Below are 20,806 nucleotides of genomic sequence, written 5' to 3'. Positions count from 1 at the left end.
GTGAATTCCTAGAGACACTGGTAGCAGGAAGCAGGCTCTCTGTTGATGGGTGTGATGTTGGAAATGATACATCCATGAAAAATATGATTAACAGGTTTGTAAATATCTGTACCTCAATTAAGAAAATTTTTTTTAATTTTTATTTAAACAACTTTATTACATACATGATTGTGTTTGGGTTTCAGTCATGTAAAGAATACCACCCATCACCAGTGCAACATTCCCATCACCAATGTCCCAAATCTCCCTCCTCCCCACCCAACCCCCACCTGTACTCTAGACAGGCTTTCTCTTTCTCTCGTACATTCTCATTATTAGGATAGTTCAAAACGTAGTTATTTGTCTAACTAAACTCATCCCTGTTTGTGGTGAGCTTCATGAGGTGAGCTCTAACTTCCAGCTCTTTTCTCTTTTGTGTCTGAAAGTTATTATTGCAAGAATGTTTTTCATTTTTCTTAAAAGCCATAGATGAGTGAGACCATTCTGTGTCTTTCTCTCTCTCTCTGACTTATTTCACTCAGCATAATAGATTCCATGTACATCCATGTATAGGAAAATTTCATGACTTCATCTCTCCTGACAGCTGATAATATTCCATTGTGTATGTGTACCACGGTTTCTTTAGCCATTCATCTGTTGAAGGGTATCTTGGCTGTTTCCAGAGTCTTGCTATGATAAATAGTGCTGCAATGCATATAGATGTAAGGAAGGGATTTTTGTATTGTATTTTTGTGTTCCTAGGGTATATTCCTAGGAGTGGTATAGATGGGTCGTATGGGAGCTTGATTTCTAGTTTTTGGAGGCATCTCCATATCGCTTTCCATAAAGGTTGAACTAGATGGCATTCCCACCAGCAGTGGATAAGACTTCCTTTCTCTCTACATCCCCGCCAACATTGCTTGTTCTCATTCTTTGTGATGTGTGCCAATCTCTGGGGTATGAGGTGGTACCTCATAGTTGTTTTGATTTGCATCTCCCTGAGATTAGTGATGTGGAGCATTTGTTCATGTGCTTTTGGCCATTTGTATTTCTTCTTTGTCAAAGTGTCTGTCCATTTCTTCTCCCCATTTTTTGATGGGATTAGATGTTTTTTTCTTGTAAAGTTCTGTCAGTGCCTTTGGAGATTAGCCCCTTGTCTGATGGGTATTGGGTGAATAGTTTCTCCCACTCAGTGGGGGACTCTTGTATCCTGGGTGCTATTTCTTTTGAGGTGCAGAAGCTTCTCAGTTTAATATATTCCCAACTATTAATCTCTGCTTTCACTTGCTTGGAGAGTGCAATTTCCTCTTTGAAGATGCCTTTAGTCTCAATGTCCTGGAGTGTTTTACCTACGTGTTGTTCTATGTATCTTATGGTTTTGAGTCTGATATTGAGGTCTTTCATCCATTTGGATTTAACCTCTTTGTACATGATGTTAGCTGGGGATCTAAGTTCAATTTTTTGCAAGTGGCTAGCCAGTTGTGCCAACACCACTTTTTGAAGAGGCTTTCTTTGCTCCATTTAGGATTTCTTGCTCCTTTATCAAAAATTAGGTGATTGTATGTCTGGGAACATTCTCTGAATAGTCAAGCCTATTCCACTGATCTGAGGGCCTGTCTTTATTTCAATACCATGCTGTTTTGATAACTAGAAAAATTTTAAATATAGGGTTGTGTGAAATTAGAGATACTAATTTTGCACTTAGATTGGTCCTCATTCTTTTTAAACCATTTGTACTTGGGGAAAAAAATGGCATGTGTTTTAATACTTCTCTCTGTGGTGGAATCCAAAAATCTGAGAACACAGTTTAGGCAGGTCTAATATCTTGAAAGATACTATATTGAAGAATTTTTGGATTTGTTTGGCAGTCAGAAGAGGGGCTGGAGTGGTGGTACAATGGCTAAGGTGCTTGCTTGTCTTGTAGCAGATGATCCAGGCTCAATCAGGACATAGTCCCTTGAGCCTGCCAGAAATTATCTCTGAATGCATAGGAAGTAAAAAAAAAAAAAGAAGGAAGGGAGGGAGGGGGGAAAAGAAGGAAGGGAGGGTTACCACGTCACAGTCCCACAACAGGATGAATTTCCTTTAATGCATTAGAAAGGAAAACTGGTAAGCAGCATTTTCAGGTAAAACAATAGTTTTCATTCTCAACCATAACATCTCTATCTCTTGCTTGTTTATCCAAATAAAGGGAGACAAGATATTGAGCTTCAGTCACACACACACACACACACACACACACACACACACACACACACACACACACACACACACACACGCATGCACGCACGTGCGCGCGTGGTCAAAGTTTCTACCCCACAAAATAATTCAGTTTTGAAATCTTAGTATTAAAAGATCTTGTCACTTCAGGCTACCTGATTCTCTTCGGCTTTCCTTTCTTACAATTCCTTCTTTATCAAACCTCTCAAATTTACTCATTCTTCTTTCTGATAGACTCGCCCGTTTGGTTTTGGAGTACTTGGAAGGCTTTACCAGTCTATAGGAAGATATCTTATGATCACTTTGTATGGCATGAACCACAATAACATCACTTTCCAGTGCATCATGAAATCTAAAAAAATAAAATTATTTATAATTAACTACTTTAATTACTTAATTGCACAACTAAAATAGATTTGCATGAATATTGAGTAATAAGACCACAACGATACCTAATTATAGCACAGTGGGTAGGGCGTTTTTCTTGAATGTGGCTGAACCTGCAAATTGATCCCCATATCCCACATGGTCCCCTGAACCTGACAGAAGTAATTTCTGAGCACAGAGCCACAAATAACCCCTGAGCACCATCAGATGTGGCCCCAAAACAAAAATAAAGAGAGACTGCAATGTTCTGTTTGTAAATATTATGATATACGTAAATTTTAACTATGCTTATACTAGAAGCATATGATTGAAAACAGATTAGGAGCTACAGGGTAAGCAGAACTTTGTTTCTAATTAGAGTACTTAACAAATCATTAGTAATTATAATATCATAGCTTTGCAAATAAAAATAAATTTTGTAGGCAGTTTAGTGGTCAAAACAAATCAAGGAAATGTAATCTACTTCCTGGCATATGAATTTTAGTATGTGAATGAATACAATATAGGTGCAGAAAAATGTATCATATTGCCTCATTGGTCTTTAAAAAAATTAAGCTTGAGAACTTATACTATTCTTTAGTTCACCATTTTCTTATAGCCCATAGAAATTTACCTCTTAAAAGTTGTTATCAAATTACTGTTAGCTAATACATTTTTGGATACTGGCTCACATGTATTTCTCCCATAATTTAATTTTATAGTGTAACTTTTTGTTTTGGTTTGGTTTTGGGGCCACACCCAATGGTGCTCAGGGGTTGGTTACTCCTGGCTCTGCACTCAGAACTCACTCCTAGTGTGGGGGACCATATGGTATACAAGATCAAACCTGCGTGCATCCTTCTTGGTCAGCCACATGAAAGGCAAATGCCCTACTGCTGTGCTACCATTCTGGTCCCTATTATGTATCTTTTTAATTAACATAGTAAGTCCTGTTCGTATGTATTTATATATTTGCACTCAGTCTCCTTACCTACATTTCTCCTTTTAATGTTTTCCATATTTCTTTTAAATTTTCTTTCATAGCATTTAATTTTTCTCATCTCTGAGACATATCCCCTTTATCTGTTCCCCCAAATGGAGTTTAATTCTTAATATTATATGTAGTCCACTGATAAGTCCCATATAACATGACAACAATGTTTAATAAATTGGGGATAGACGAAGCATATTTCAGCATAATAAAGCCATATATTACAGTTCTAGTTTTGAAACAGAAAGCTCTTCACCTAAGAGCTTGAACAAGATAAGGATGCTCACTCTCACCTTTACTTTTCATCAAGCTTTGAATTTCTAAACAGAATAATTAGGTAAAGAAAAATAAATAAAAATATCTAAATTAGAAAGGAAGTTATTGCTTATTTTTCAAATGATTTAATATATACAGAATATTCTAAAGACTCTATTCCTATCAAAATATAAATGGCAATTTTTAGGTAAACAGAATAAATAATTCTGAAATTTTTGTTCAGGAACAATTTAAATTTTATGTATTCTCCCAAACATGTAGAATCTTCATAGCATTGTTTTTCACAGTAGCTATAAAATTCAGATGTTCATAAACAGTTAAGTGGGTAAATTGTGGTGAAACCATTTAGTAAAATATTGCAAAAAAGTGGAAAGGAATAAACTACTGTCACTGCAATAAATAACAATCTTAGACATGAAACTAGGTAAAAGAAGCAAGATACAGAAGAGTTAATATTATAATATTCCATTTACTTAAGTTCAAAGATAAAACTAATTAATGATAATAAGCATTCATCTTTGGAGAGCAGATATTTACTGAGAGGAAACCACAAGCACTAGAGTGCTTAAATGCTCATAATCTGGTATTTGGTATGTGTAGTTACACATCTATGAAATCTATCAGTTCATTTCAAATTTCTACATTTTGACATATGCTTTTAAGAAATAAATTGGACTCACACGTGAAGTTGTTATCTATGATTACAAATCCTTTGGTTCTACTTAATTTTTCTCAGTATATGTTTAGGAGTTAATGACAGATAAAATAATTTGTCAAAACTAGAACATATCACATAACTTACTTCATAAAAAAGAATCTACTAAATTTTTCAGAGTTAACCTAGAAAGGCATGATGAAAGTGCAAAAAAACACAAGATGCAGTTAACTCAAGATTTCCTGAGATGTCTTCTGAGGAAACTGGGCACCAGAAGGGAGCCCTGTCCTACTCTTCTCTGTCTTTCCTGAACTCTGGAAGCTCTCCTCAGAGCCCTGGGAAGCGAACCCCAAAGAAACTACATTCGGGAGCTACCCAGCGAGCCAGTGAGTGAGTGAGAAATGGCTGCATGTGAGGGTTTCCAGGCAGAGTGCTGATTGCTCTACCTGCAGAGTCCCCACCGGGCTGTGCTTCTTCTGAGGAACTGAGCACCGGAAGGGAGCCCTGTCCTACCCTTCTCTGTTTCTCCTGAACTCTGGAAGCTCTCCTCAGAGCCCTGGGAAGCGAACCCCAAAGAAACTACATTCGGAAGCTACCCAGCGAGCCAGTGAGTGAGTGAGAAATGGCTGCATGTGGGGGTTTCCAGGCAGAGTGCTGATTGCTCTACCTGCAGAGTCTCCACCCGGCTGTGCTTCTTCTGAGGAAACTGAGCACCAGAAGGGAGCCCTGTCCTACTCTTCTCTGTCTTTCCTGAACTCTGGAAGCTCTCCTCAGAGCCCTGGGAAGCGAACCCCAAAGAAACTACATTCGGGAGCTACCCAGTGAGCCAGTGAGTGAGTGAGAAATGGCTGGATGTGGGGGTTTCCAGGCAGAGTGCTGATTGCTCTACCTGCAGAGTCTCCACCCGGCTGTGCTTCTTCTGAGGAAACTGAGCACCGGAAGGGAGCACTGTCCTACCCTTCTCTGTCTTTCCTGAACTCTGGAAGCTCTCCTCAGAGCCCTGGGAAGCGAACCCCAAAGAAACTACATTCGGAAGCTACCCAGCGAGCCAGTGACTCTCCTCAGACTCCTGGAAAGTGAACCCCAAAAATACAGCATTCTGAAGCTGCCCAGCGAGCGAGTGAAAACTACGCCTGACCAGTGGGGCCCGACTGTGAAAAACTGTGAGTGCTGCCTGTGTGTCTCTCTGCTATCCTGTTGCGTGAACCTCCTGAGAGTGGGCTGAAAAGAGGCTCCAGAAGGCACTTAGCTCCACTTCACTACGCAGCCGTGCGCTCTTTCTAAAAAAAGAACACCATCACAAGAAGAAAAAAACCACACTAAGAACTGTGCTGGATCACAGAAGCAAGAATTTCTCTCCAGACTGTCTTCTCTGCTGCGTGCTTGGGCCTAAGATTTGATCCCGTGTGAGGCTTCATCCACGGAAGACTCCCCTACCTTGGAGGCAAGTCGGCCCATCCAGAAAGGGCGGAGCCAGAGAAGTGTGTTGCCTGCATCATATAACCAATGAATACCACCACAACACGTAGAAAAACCCACAATACAAGTGTGACAATGGGGAAACAACGCAGGCCAGCATCAGACATAGAGAATGAAGATGACAATTCTGATGACCAGTTAACGACCAACCAACTAATCAATCTCTCAGATAAGGACTTTAGAGTAGCAATATGGAATATACTCAAAGAACTCAAAGAAACCATGAATAGAATAGAACAGAACACTAATAAGAATCAAGAAAATATGAAGACAGAAATCACAAAACTCCAAACTGAAATAACATGTCAAATAACAGGCCTGAAAAAATCAGTAAATGAAGTGAATGACAAAATGGATAAGCTCTGGGACAGGGTATCAGAAGCTGAGAATAGACTTGGTGCTGTGGAAGATGAGATACATAACAATTCCATACAACAAGAGAGATTGGAAAAAAAACTTAAAACAAATGAACAGACAATGGAAAAATTAGTCAAAGAATGGGAACAGATGAAAATAGAGGTCTATGATAAGATCAACAGAAACAACTTAAGAATCATTGGAGTCCCAGAGACCCAGGAAGAAAATTTCCAGGAAGAATCAACGGTCAAGAACATCATTAAAGAGAAACTCCCAGAGCTAAAGAATATATGTGATCAAATCCTGCATGCTCGAAGAGTACCAACCAAAAGAGACCCAAGAAAAACCACCCCAAGACACATCCTAGTCACAATGACAAATCCCACAGATAGAGACAGAATTCTGAAAACAGCAAGATCAAAAGGGGAAATTACATTCAAGCAAGCATCCTTGAGATTTACAGCAGACCTGTCACCAGAAACACTCAATGCCAGAAAGCAGTGGTGGGATATTGTGACAAGACTGAATGAAATGAATGCTTCACCTAGAATACTGTACCCAGCAAAACTCACTTTCCGGTTTGACGGAAGAATACATGGTTTCACAGACAAAAAACAGCTCAGAGACTTTACAGACTCAAGACCAGTCTTAAGAGAAAAACTGAAAGACCTAATCTAAGACATGACTGACCAAAAGACACACCAAATCTCGATATAAAGATGGCATTAAATCCTAGGACAATTCTTTCTCTCAACGTCAATGGACTAAATGCACCAGTTAAGAGCCACAGAGTGGCTAAATGGATCAAAAAACTCAATCCAACCTTCTGCTGCCTACAAGAAACGCACCTGAATAGTCAGAACAAACATAGACTCAAAATAAAAGGCTGGAGAAAAGTTATCCAAGCAAACAACACCCATAAAAAAGCTGGAGTGGCCATACTAATATCAGATAATGCAAACTTTATACTCAGGAAGGTTGTAAGGGACAAAGATGGACATTTTATATTAATCAAGGGGTATGTAGAGCAGGAAGAAATAACTCTCCTAAACATATATGCACCAAATGAGGGGCCAGCAAAATATTTAAAACAACTGTTGACAAATCTGAAAAACAATATCAATAACAACACAATAATTGTGGGGGACCTCAACACTGCTTTGTCAACACTAGATAGGTCAACCAAACTGAAACCCAACAAGAATATACTAGACCTGAGGAGAGAAATGGAAGAAAGAGGCCTAGTGGATATATATAGGACACTCCATCCCCAGAAACCTGGATACACATTCTTCTCCAATGTACATGGGACATTCTCCAGGATAGACTACATGCTGGCACATAAAACATACCTCCATAAGATCAAGAGGATAGAAATTTTGCAGACTACCTTCACTGACCACAAGGCTCTGAAATTATTTGTGAATTCCAAAGGGACTCAGAAGAAAAACTTTAACACCTGGAAGTTAAACAGCCTCATACTCAATAACCAGTGGGTCCGAGATGAAATCAAGGAGGAAATCAAAAGGTTCCTGGAAACAAATGACAATAAAGACACAAACTATCAGAACTTATGGGACACAGCAAAAGCAGTACTGAGAGGAAAATTTATAGCTCTACAAGCACACATCAGGAAGGAAGAAGGAGCTTACCTGAGTAGCTTAATGACACAGCTAATAGAACTAGAAAGTACTCAACAAAAGGACCCAAAAATAGGAAGACAGAAGGAAATAACAAAGCTGAGAGCAGAAATCAACGAAGTGGAAACCCAAAAAACAATCCGAAAGATCAATGAAAGCAGAAGTTGGTTCTTCGAAAAAATAAACAAGATTGATAGACCACTGGCAAACCTAACAAAGAAAGAGAGAGAGAGAAACTTGATAACTCGTATTAGGAATGAAAAAGGAGAGATCACTACTGATATGACAGAGATTCAAAGGGTAATCAGAAACTACTTTGAAAAACTCTATGCCACTAAAAATGAGAACCTGGAAGAAATGGATAAATTCTTGGACTCTTATAATCTTCCACGGTTGAAAGAAGAGGATGTAGCATATCTAAACACCCCCATCACCATAGATGAAATAAAAATGGTAATCAAAAGTCTGCCCAAAAACAAAAGCCCAGGCCCAGATGGATTCACTAATGAATTCTATCAAACTTTCCAAGAGGAACTACTACCAATCCTGGCAAGACTCTTTCATGAAATTGAACAAGCGGAAACACTCCCAAATAGCTTTTATGAAGCCAACATCACCTTGATACCTAAACCAGACAGAGATGCTACCAAAAAAGAAAATTACAGACCAATATCGCTGATGAATGCAGATGCAAAGATCCTCAACAAAATCCTGGCAAATAGGATTCAATACCTCATTAAGAAGATCATCCACTACGATCAAGTAGGTTTCATCCCAGGAATGCAAGGATGGTTTAACATCCGTAAGTCTATCAACATAATACACAACATCAACAACCAGAAAAATAAAAACCACATGATTATATCAATAGATGCAGAGAAAGCATTTGACAAGGTCCAACACCCATTCTTGATCAAAACTCTCAGCAAGATGGGAATGGAAGGAACCTTTCTCAATATAGTTAAGGCCATCTACCACAAGCCAGTGGCAAATATTCTCCTCAATGGAGAAAAACTGAAAGCCTTCCCTCTAAATTCTGGCACAAGACAAGGCTGTCCTCTCTCACCACTCCTATTCAACATAGCACTGGAAGTACTTTCTATAGCGATTAGGCAAGAAAAAGATATCAAGGGAATCCAGATAGGAAAGGAAGAAGTCAAGCTCTCACTGTTTGCAGATGACATGATGCTCTACTTAGAAAACCCTAAAGACTCTACCAAAAAGCTTCTAGAAACAATAGACTCATATAGCAAGGTGGCAGGCTACAAAATTAACACACAAAAATCAATGGCCTTTCTATACACCAATAGTAATAAAGAAGAAATAGACATTAAGAAAACAACCCCATTCACAATAGTGCCACACAAACTCAAATATCTTGGAATCAACTTGACTAAAAATGTGAAAGACCTATACAAAGAAAACTATAAAACTCTGCTCCAAGAAATAAGAGAGGACACGCGGAAATGGAAACGCATACCCTGCTCATGGATTGGCAGGATTAACATAATCAAAATGGCAATACTCCCCAAGGCGTTATACAGATTCAACGCTATCCCTCTAAAGATACCTATGACATTCTTCAAAGAGGTAGATCAGGCACTTTTGAAATTTGTTTGGAACAATAAACACCCTAGAATAGCTAAAGCAATCATTGGGAAAAAGAATATGAAAGGAATTACTTTCCCCAACTTTAAACTTTACTACAAAGCAATAGTTATCAAAACAGCATGGTATTGGAATAAGGACAGACCCTCAGATCAGTGGAATGGGCTTGAATACTCAGAAAATGTTCCCCAGACATACAATCACCTAATTTTTGATAAAGGAGCAGGAAATCCTAAATGGAGCAAGGAAAGCCTCTTCAACAAGTGGTGTTGGCACAACTGGCTAGCCACTTGCAAAAAATTGAACTTAGACCCCCAGCTAACATCATGTACGAAGGTAAAATCCAAATGGATTAAAGACCTCGATATCCGACCCCAAACCATAAGATATATAGAACAACACATAGGCAAAACTCTCCAGGACATTGAGACTTCAGGCATCTTCAAGGAGGAAACTGCACTCTCCAAGCAAGTGAAAACAGAGATTAACAGATGGGAATATATTAAGTTGAGAAGCTTCTGCACCTCAAAGGAAATAGCACCCAGGATACAAGAGCCACCCACTGAGTGGGAGAATCTATTCACCCAATACCCATCAGACAAAGGGCTGATCTCCAAAATATACAAGGCACTGACAGAAATTTACAAGAAAAAAACATCTAATCCCATCAAAAAATGGGGAGAAGAAATGAACAGACACTTTGACAAAGAAGAAATACAAATGGCCAAAAGACACATGAAGAAATGCTCCACATCACTAATCATCAGAGAGATGCAAATCAAAACAACAATGAGATACCACCTCACACCACAGAGAATGGCACACATCACAAAGAATGAGAACAAACAGTGCTGGCGGGGATGCGGAGAGAAAGGAACCCTTATCCACTGCTGGTGGGAATGCTGTCTAGTTCAACCTTTATGGAAAGCAATATGGAGATTCCTCCAAAAACTGGAAATCGAGCTCCCATACGATCCAGCTATACCACTCCTAGGAATATACCCTAAGAACACAAAAATACAATACAAAAATCCCTTCCTTACACCTATATTCATTGCAGCACTATTTACCATAGCAAGACTCTGGAAACAACCAAGATGCTCTTCAACAGACGAATGGCTAAAGAAACTGTGGTACATATACACAATGGAATATTATGCAGCTGTCAGGAGGGATGAAGTCATGAAATTTTCCTATACATGGATGTACACAGAATCTATTATGCTGAGTGAAATAAGTCAGAGAGAGAGAGAAAAACGCAGAATGGTCTCACTCATCTATGGGTTTTAAGAAAAATGAAAGACATTCTTGCAATAATAAATTTCAGACACAAAAGAGAAAAGAGCTGGAAGTTCCAGCTCACCTCAGGAAGCTCACCACAAAGAGTGATGAGTTTAGTTAGAGAAATAACTACATTTTGAACTGTCCTAATAATTAGAATGTATGAGGGAAATGTAGAGCCTGTTTAGGGTACAGGCGGGGGTTGGGTGGGGAGGAGGGAGATTTGGGACTTGGGTGATGGGAATGTTGCACTGGTGATGGGTGGTGTTCCTTTTATGACTGAAACCCAAACACAATCATGTATGTAATCAAGGTGTTTAAATAAAAAAAAAGAAAGGGAAAAAAAAAGATTTCCTGAGATTTTGAGACTTTGTTGATAGACAGTTCAAAAGCCTTCTTAATATTTTGGCTTTCGTTAAGCTACTGTGAAAACTACTCAAATACATATTCTCAAAACACGTTAGAAAGCAGAAACAAGGATCCTACCTATTTTGCAGCTTCATTAGGCCAAGATAATGTTTTTCTTTTTCCCAAGCTAATTCTTTTTCCACTTGTTGAATTTTGTGAACTGTTTTTTTATTTATCTCTGCACGAATTCTAGAGTCTATATCAAAATCCTGCAGGTAAATACATATGTTAATCAAAATGAGCACTTTTTCAACGTACACTTATCAAGCCTATCTCAGTCATATGCAAAGGAAAAAAGCTATTCTTCATTCTAAACCTTGTATTATGTATTAGTATTTCAGTTGGTGGCAAAGTACTGTCTGATAACATAGAGAAAAAAATTTTTTTAAGTAAAAGCAGATTTCATTTAGAAATTCAGAGCAAGGGCAGGGAGAAAATGAGAAAGAGAGAGAGATATGTTTTCAAGAAAGAAAACAAGCTTCTCTAAAGTCAAGAGCCCCAGTACACATCCCAGCATGAAAGCATAAAAGTTCCCATTGCAAGAGGGGAGGTGTGGGTGACTGTGTGTTCAGGGCATGTACCCAGGGTAACACATGTGTCCCAGAAAAAGGGAATTTTAAAAATGGTTTTAAATGTTCTGCCTTCTTGGAAAATTTATAGTTTTGGATGGTGATGAGCATGGTTTTGGACCACACCAAGTGTGCTCAGGGAACAAGACAGGATGTGGAGGATCAAATTCAGGGTGGGCCATATGCAAGGCATACTTCTACCTGCTCTATTCTGGTCCACAAATTATTGTTTTGATCCTGAAACACTATGTCCAAACTTAAATCAAAATTAATTTAGGCTTACTGTTCGTTTAAACTGCATATGCTTTGGTAATTTCTCATTTATTTCTAGTAGTTTCTGAAATTCACTCCTCAAGTTTTTTAGTTGTTCTCTCTTCTTAGCCTTTATTTCTTCTACTTCTTTCATTATCTTGTCATGTTCTCTTTTTCTTCTGGCATTTTCAATACTAAAAACAGAAATGTAAGTGGATAACAAGTTAAGATATAGACATAGCTTAAGAAAAAACTAGTATTTGGATTATTTGTAAATTCATTCTGCAGACTAGCAGAAAGCGTGGTTTCCAAGCTAAAACCCCTTAGTGTCCCACACTATTTTTTCACAAAAGAACAAGTGTGAATAAAGCAATTTGGAACTTGAATTTCAAGAGCTGGAGAGTGCATATACTTGGATGCAGGAGGCCCAAAGTGCACCAGTTAAAAGAACTCAAATATAAAGACACTAATACAAATCCTAATCAGAAAGATGAAAACCATAGATAGAACATTGAAAACAGTAATATATAAAAAAATTTTACTACAAAGAAAAGTCTTTAAGATTACATTCTTGATCTGTCAAACAAGATCCTCTGGGCCAGAAGACAATAATGGGATATAGTTGTTTTTTCAGGTTTTTTTAAATCTCAACAAAAATATTCACTATAAGTACTTTACCCAGCCAAACTCTCTCATTCAGATTTGAAGGAATGGTCACCCACATATCACAGACACTGGCATGTTAGTTTACTGGCTCTGCTTCATAGACCCATTATTCTCATAAGAGATGCAAGCCAATCCACAAAAAAAAAATCACAGGAATGATGGTCTTCTGGTTGAAAACTCTGGGGTTCCTTGGGGATGGGTGAAAATCCCCCACAATGCCAAAGCCCCGCAGGCAGCCACATTCACGCTACACAGCCTCCATGGGGCCAGAGTGGTGCTGCAGCATCTAACCTAGGATGGACCACGGTTCAATCCCCTGGTGTGCCATATGGTCCCCCAAGCCAGGAGTAACCCCTGAGCGTCAACGGTGTGCCCAACCCCCCCCAAAAGCCCACCACACAGCTTTCAATACCCAGAGATCTAACTTTGCTGCTTCACAACTACTCTCTGCAGAGACATCTAACTGACAAAATCTACAAGAATACCAGTTTTAGGGTTTAAAACTCTGGGATCTTTGGGTCAGAGCAATAGCACAGTGGATAGGGTATTTGCTTTTCACATGCCAATCTGGATTTGATCACTGGCATCCCATATGGCCTCCTGAACCTGCCAGGAGTGATGCTGGTGTGGTCCAAAAACTGTAAAAATAAAATAACCCGGGCCCGGAGAGATAGCACAGCAGCGTTTGCCTTGCAAGCAGCCGATCCAGGACCAAAGGTGGTTGGTTCGAATCCCGGTGTCCCATATGGTCCCCCGTGCCTGCCAGGAGCTATTTCTGAGCAGACAGCCAGGAGTAACCCCTGAGCATTGCCGGGTGTGGCCCAAAAACAAAACAAAATAAATAAATAAATAAATAAATAAAATAACCCTTTGGGATCTTGTTGAAGTGAGGATGAGCAGCTTCCTATACCCCATCACTTACTCAGAAATCCCATTAGTGGTACTAACATCACACATCCACTGATATTTGAGTTCATAGGTCATTTCTGCAGAGCATGGGGTTCTTAAGTGTGTGGCCAGCACCTCTAAATTTCCCAATACTGACACCAAGTAGGGGGGCACCAAATTAGATGGCAAGATAGTACAAAAGTCAATTAATCTCAATAAACAAACAACTCAGACAATGATTTAAGATCCCATCGTGTAACAATTTTCACAAATTTTCTTTTATTGAAGTATTTCTGATAATTACATCAGCCATTAGTTGTAATAAGCAATATAAAATAAATTATTGTGTGCATTCCAGGGGGCATGCTTGGGGAGGGGGATGTGGGAAACTGGTGACAATTGTGGGAATGTTACAGGGATTGTGGAAATAGTGTTAACATTTAATGCCAGAAACAACCATATTATGAAAATCTTTGTAAGACCTGGTGTTTAAATAAAGTAATAAAGAATATTTTGAAGGAATGATACATAACTTCATGGATTAAAAAGCAGTTCAGGAACTTCCTAGACTCAAACCAACTTTAAAAGAACTGAAGGGGCTACTTTGAGAAGATAAACCCTCCAAATATACGAAACTTTCCAAAAAGACATGTCAATAATCTCTCCCAATGCCAACAGTCTAAATACACCAAGTGACACAGAGTGACAATATGGATTTTAAAGCTGAATCCAACATTCTACTGCCTGTAAGAAACATGTTTGAATAGCCAGAGCAAACAGACATAAAGTCAGAGGTTAGAAGACAGTTCTTCAAGCAAATAACTTCCTCAGAAAATCTAAATCATCCTTACATTTCTGGGATGAATCTCACTTGATTATGGTGTATAATCTTTATAATGCATTGTTGGATTCCATGTTGTTATGTATCTTTACATCAGTATTTATCAGGGATATCAGTCTGTAATTTATTTTTTTGTGATATCTCTGTATACTTTTGGTATCAGGTTGATGTTCATTTCATAAACTACTAGCAAGATTCACAACAAAAAAGGGAGGATGAGTATGATAAACAGAATCAAATGAAAAGGAAGATGTCACAATAGGTACTGTGGAAATTCAAAGAATCAAGATTAATTGAAAAATCTACATGCCATTAAACAAGTGAACCTAGAAGAAATGGACCTAGAAGAAATGGACTTTAGGACTCCTATAACTTCACAAGGCTGAACACCTAAACAGACTTATCACTATCAAAGGCATTGAAATGGTAGTCACAAGTCTATCCAAAAACAAGATAACCATGCCCAAGATAGTGAGTTATTTCAAACCTTTACAGAAGACTTACTGCCAATAATTTTAGGCTCTTTCAGGAAATCAAAATAACAGAAACACTCCTGAATAGTTTCTATGAAGCAAACATCACCCTAAAACTAAAAGGAGGCAGAGATATCACACACACACACACACACATACACACACACACACACACACACACACACACACACACACAAAAGAATTACAGACCAGTATCTCTGATGAAAATAAACACAAAGATTCTCAACAAAAGTCTTCTTTTAGGAGCGAGTGTGGGCACCTTCCCCCTTTATATTCCTTCTTCTGGGAAGTGTGGCAGCCATTACCATATCCCAAATGCAGTCACCATGTTTGTTTGGGGGGGCTCCATAGACTCAATCTTTTCTCAAATAAAATGTATACCAAGCTGTGAAAGATCATGGGCACACTGGCCCATGCAGCAGAAAGCTGGCCAGCTCAGGAAGAGAGGGCCGGCCAAGCCTCCACCCTCCTAAAACCATACCTGCTGCCTACATTACCTGGAATCACTGATTTTCCAATGGTCCTGCCTAACCAGAACCACAACCTCTCTACAGTTCCCTTTGGGAACACCAATCTGACCAAATTTGTTCATTGGGCTGATATTATGAAGGCTTTTTGGGGTGTATGTGGGCACCCTCCTCATAGCTTCCTTCTTCCAGCAGGCCTGCAAGTGAGTATACTCCACTAAAAACCACAGAGTGAGTAATAATGTTTTGAATTTGGACAACTTCTTTTGTTTGAAGCTTTCATCCTTATAGGAACACACCAATTTAACAGAACTGACAGCTAACATCAAGAGCTTACTGAGTCTTCTGTAATTGTTTTATTGACTTCACTGAAGATTAAATAATTTTCACAAAGGAGCTTGCTATATATTTTTCTTTGATCTTTCTCTTTTTAAAACTTTCTTTAAAACTTTCAAAGTTTTACTCTTTTCTTTATAATTTCTTTCAATATTTTTCTCCACTTATCTGGAAGCAAATATATTATGATCTACTATGTCAACTAGCATTTTCTTTAAATATTTAGTTAAATAAAAGATAGAACTTTACAAGAAAAAAACCCTTCTAGTACCATCAAAAGATGGGGAGAGGAGATGAATGGAAAATGACCAGAAATTTATGAAGAAAGTCTCTATATCACTAATAATGGAAATACAAATTAAAACAATGAGATACCACTCCACACCAAAGAGACTGGTACTCATCACAAAAAACAACCACCAATATTATTAAGTATGCAGGAAAGGATCCCTCATTCACTGTTGATAGAAATGTCAACTGGTCATGACTTTTTGGAAAACAATATAAACTTTCCTCTAAAAACTAGGAATTGAGCTTCCAGATGACCAGCAATACATTTCAGGAAATATTCCCTTTGGAGAAAAATGCATCTGTACTCCTATGTTCATTGCAGTACAGATCACATAGCCTGATCTGTAAACCAAATACCTAAGAATAAATGAATGGATAAAGAAACTATGGTACATTTACACAATGCAGCCATTAGCAAAAATGAAGTCATGAAAATTGGTTATTTGTGGATGGATATGGAAAGTATCATATTGAGTGAAATGAGGTCAAAGGGAGAGGGACATGCATAGAATGATCGTACTCATTTGCGGGATATGAAAAAACATAGTGTGAGAATGATATCCAAAGACAATAGGAATGAAGGCTAGGAGGACTGATCTATAACAGGAAGTTTTCCACTGGGGAAGGGGGTAGGTGAGTGCAGTTAGACCAAAAAAGGGACCCAGTAACAGTGATAAGGGGAAATGATCACTTTGGGCAAGAACTGAGTGAAGAAAGGAGGTAAGTGATCTATGTGATACCCTTTCAGTCGATAATATTGCAAAACTGCAATAGGGAACCTATTTTTCCCTAACAGGGCAAAAAAGAAAGAAAAATGTCTGCTCTAGAGGCAGGCTTGGGTCAGAGAAGCAGGAAAACTGGGGAAATTGGTGGTGGGAAGAGCACATTGGTGAAGGAAGGGTGCTTGGACAGTTGACGACTGAGCTCAATCATGAACAACTTTGTAACTGTGTGTCTTATGGTGATTCAATAATAAAGTATATTTTTTAAAAATTCACTTTTCTTGTCAATGAATGGTCATATTATTGATCAATATTAAAATGCTGGTTTGGGGACTGACGTGATAGTATGGCAAGTAGGGCATTTGTATCTGGACAACCCAGGTTCAATTTGCTGCACTCCATATGGTATCCAAGTTAGTCAGAAGTAACTCCTGATTACACAGCCAAGAGTAATCTCAGGTGTGACCAAATAATGTTTATTTGTTCTGTAAAAGCCAAGGCTTCATAGATATTTATCAAAGTCCCATACCTGTAGGCTTTAGGATCATCAATATCTTCTGCAATTGGCTCTGATTCAATTCCAACCTGTAGGAAAGGAAGTAAGACATCAGCCTTTTAAAATACCATTTTCCTCTTAAGACAGCTGAGGGTTTTTCCCCCTACAATTTCTTTTTTTTTTTTTTTTTTTTTTTTTTTGGTTTTTGGGCCACACCCAGCGGTGCTCAGGGGTTACTCCTGGCTGTCTGCTCAGAAATAGCTCCCGGCAGGCACGGGGGACCATATGGGACACCGGGATTCGAACCAACCACCTTTGGTCCTGGATCGGCTGCTTGCAAGGCAAACGCCGCTGTGCTATCTCTCCCGGCCCCACCCCCTACAATTTCTAATAGTTGTAGGACTATAAAGTACTTTAACAAAACAAATTTACCTAAACAAAACAGCAACTGTTACTTATCTGTTTCTGCTTAATTTATAGTGGTAAGAAGAAAAGTCTTGAAAACTAATCTACTTGTATACAAAATGTCAATATCCCCATAACTCCCTACCAAATTATAAACTGTCACATTTTGTGTTATTAAAATGTGTACATTTAAGTCTTTAGTTTTAAAATACTATTTTAGCAAATCCCTTTCATACATGAATATTACATTCCAAATACCTCATGTTATCCAGATTTCTAAGTATAAGTATGTATGTATAATTTGAAGTGCCTTACATTGGGAATTGTATAGAATATAATACCCTTCTCTCATTAAAAACAGATATAAAATTAAAAATATGAAGTATAAATTGAAAATATGAAATAAATCCAACTTAAATTGGGACATACCATGAAGGAAAATAACCAAAAATATGTGTTTATTCTGATACTGTATAGTAAAATGCCTTACACTTTCCAGGAAAAACAATTATGCCATAGGTAATTAAGCAGCATTTCACTTAGCTAGATAATCAGTTGCTAAACAAAATTTAATGTGCACATTTTCAGCTCTTTTTCCTAATAAAAAACTAGGTTTTCTGCTTGGCTGTTCTTCAGTGCTCAAGCGTTTGATATCCTAAGGATCAAACCTGCAACTTCCACAGGCAAAGCATGCACTTCAGCCCTCTACACTATTTCCCTAGCCCAGAAGTTTTCAAATCTCAAAGAACACAAGCAATTTTTAACATCCTTTTTAAAATAAGGGCTTTGGGGAATGTGCACCCCTCCAAAAAAAAAAAAAGAACTTTTTCCTTTTGGTCTGTTTTGGTACATACCCTGGGAGGTGGTAATTTAGCTTTCATGCCTTTCTCTAACTCAAGTTCAGAAATAATATCAAAAACAAAAATATTACTATCTGCTCCAACAGTCACCAAGAACCGATCATCAAAGCTAATAGATAAGTCTTTAATGCATCCATAGTCACTATCATGCACATTGAAGTGCCAGTAGTCTTTCAGGTTGGTCAGTGAAGGATTATATTCTTCTATTACATAGACACGAATTGCTCCATTTTGCATCCCACAAAACATCATAATTCTGTTATAGCTATAAAAGATAAACAAAATAATTTTTCTTCATGTTAATTTGAAAATCTTTCAGTTTAAAATTTGACAGTCTTTAATGACAAAAGTATTATTACAGGCGCATTCTCTGCTACCTGTGTCACATGCTATGATGTGTATTTTCTCTCTCTTACTCTCCTTATGTTTTTCTAAATAAAAATTTTTTACTTCTCAATTTTGCCTCCTCCTGAAATTATCTTCTGCAAGAAAACATAATGAACCTGGAAAAGCTGGGCAAGACTTAGAGCTGACTTTACTTTTCCTGCAAAGAGCAATTCCTAGCTGGAGCCTGAGTCCACAGCTGCCCAAGAATCCGGGTGTCAGGGACCAGTTTCCAAGTGGCATAGAGAAAGTTAAGAATAGGTGAAGTTTGACATCTCTCTTGTGGAGCTGATAAATGCTCATTAGTAGACTACCACTCCTAACCCAAGGCAGGTACTTCTCAGGTGAAAGAAGTGGGCTAAGCAAAAAGGCTACCTTCCTAATTCCCCACGTCACATAAGTCACCTGCAATATTCAATGAGATAACCAGGAGTCAGGTGACCAATAACTATTTGAGAGCAGGATCCTGGGTAGGGAGCCCACTTTTTAATGGAAGCCACTTTTCCCACCTGTAGCAACAGCATGCATATTTCAACATGAAAAGATAATAGCTGAGGGGTCATTAATAACTTGACTCATCTGTGTATGAAAGTTATTCCTTTCACATAAGACATTGGCTTTTTTTTTAATGATGAAAGACTGCAGGGTTTTTTTTTTGTTTGTTTTGTTTTTTTTTTTTTTGTTTTTTTTTTTTTTTTTGCCCCACTCTGGAGAATAGAGCCCTCATCTAATGTATGGCTCTTTTCCATGCTTCAAGATAATATCAAAAAAGCAAATCAGAACTCTCTCCCTCTCATTCTCTTCCTTCCCTGCCTCCCTTTCCTTTTTTCCTTCCCTTGCCCTTCCCTCCTTCCCTCTCCCTCTCTCCTTCCCTCCCTTGCCCCCATATCTGGTTAAGATCAACAACTATGTCTAGGTTTGTATTTATCTTGTAGACACATGGCCCTTCATAAAAGATGCAAACTGCTGCTATTTTTAATTTGAGACCATAACCACTGGTGATTGGGGGCTATTATTGAGAGTATCATGCAGAAGTAATGTTTTATCCAGTAACATTATCCTAAACCATCATTGTCTTGAGCCAGAAAGGTGGCTCAAAAGTAGGGGTCCTCAAACTGAGGCCCACGGAGGACATTTATCCTGCCTGTTGGGTGTTTTTGCCACCTCTGCTTGTCCTCTAGCAGCGCGCATGTGTAGGATGTGCACCGCACTCTCCAACTCCCCCTCCTTCGCTCTGTCTCTCTACTTCTCCTCTCTGTCTTAAATGGGTCCTTATACTATAGCCTGCTAAAAGCAGGCTCATAGTTTCCTTGGAAATACTGTTAAGTCTGATTTAACTGTACTCGTTCTTCATTTTAAATATTGAACTTGTTCCCCTTTTGTTTTTACTTCAAATAAGATATGTGTAGTATGCATAGGATATTGTTTGTATTTTTAACTACAGTTTAGCCCTCCAAAGGTCCAAGGGACTGTGAACTGACCCCGTTTCAAAAGTTTGAAGACTCTTGAAAGGTTAGAGGAAATGCTTGCATGTAGCCCTGGTTTAATCTTGGCATCATTAGGTCCTCACGAGTCATACCCCCAAATATTGAACCAAAAGTCACCCCTGAGTATCACTAGACATGACTTCAAAATATAAAAACTGAAAAAAAAAACTCTTATTATTGTTTGTCATGTAATAACCTCTTCCTGAGTAAAGTAAAGCCATACAATTTAAAATAAATTCTGAAAGAAGAGTTGATAGAGAAAACTAAAAGAATTTCAGGTTTGCTTTGACACATATTCTCTTGATTTATTTAACTAAATATTATTTGAGTAGCCCTTCAGTTTGAGAGATATTTTAAAATTGACAATATTCATGATAAGAAAGCAAAG

At 38.3% G+C, this 20,806-nt stretch overlaps 2 protein-coding genes across 2 annotated transcripts in view; both read right to left on the bottom strand.

The window, feature by feature from the left end:
* The window catches only part of USF3 (upstream transcription factor family member 3), an 869,396-nt gene that overhangs the window by 532,784 nt on the left and 315,806 nt on the right, over nt 1-20,806 (bottom strand). The gene's annotated exons all lie outside the window — the stretch shown is intronic.
* Nucleotides 1-20,806, bottom strand: part of CFAP44 (cilia and flagella associated protein 44) — a 124,750-nt gene that overhangs the window by 36,191 nt on the left and 67,753 nt on the right. The window contains exons 18-22 of the mRNA XM_049785552.1: nt 18,542-18,812; nt 17,316-17,371; nt 12,113-12,275; nt 11,339-11,469; nt 2,352-2,551 (exon numbers count right to left, since the gene is read on the bottom strand). Coding sequence (XP_049641509.1) covers nt 2,352-2,551; nt 11,339-11,469; nt 12,113-12,275; nt 17,316-17,371; nt 18,542-18,812 — 821 coding nt within the window. The remainder of the gene's footprint in view (nt 1-2,351; nt 2,552-11,338; nt 11,470-12,112; nt 12,276-17,315; nt 17,372-18,541; nt 18,813-20,806) is intronic.

Source organism: Suncus etruscus, chromosome 13, assembly GCF_024139225.1.
Source record: "Suncus etruscus isolate mSunEtr1 chromosome 13, mSunEtr1.pri.cur, whole genome shotgun sequence".
Lineage (NCBI taxonomy): Eukaryota > Metazoa > Chordata > Mammalia > Eulipotyphla > Soricidae > Suncus > Suncus etruscus.
Note: the sequence above shows the minus strand (reverse complement) of the source record. Positions and strands in the feature narration are given on the sequence as shown.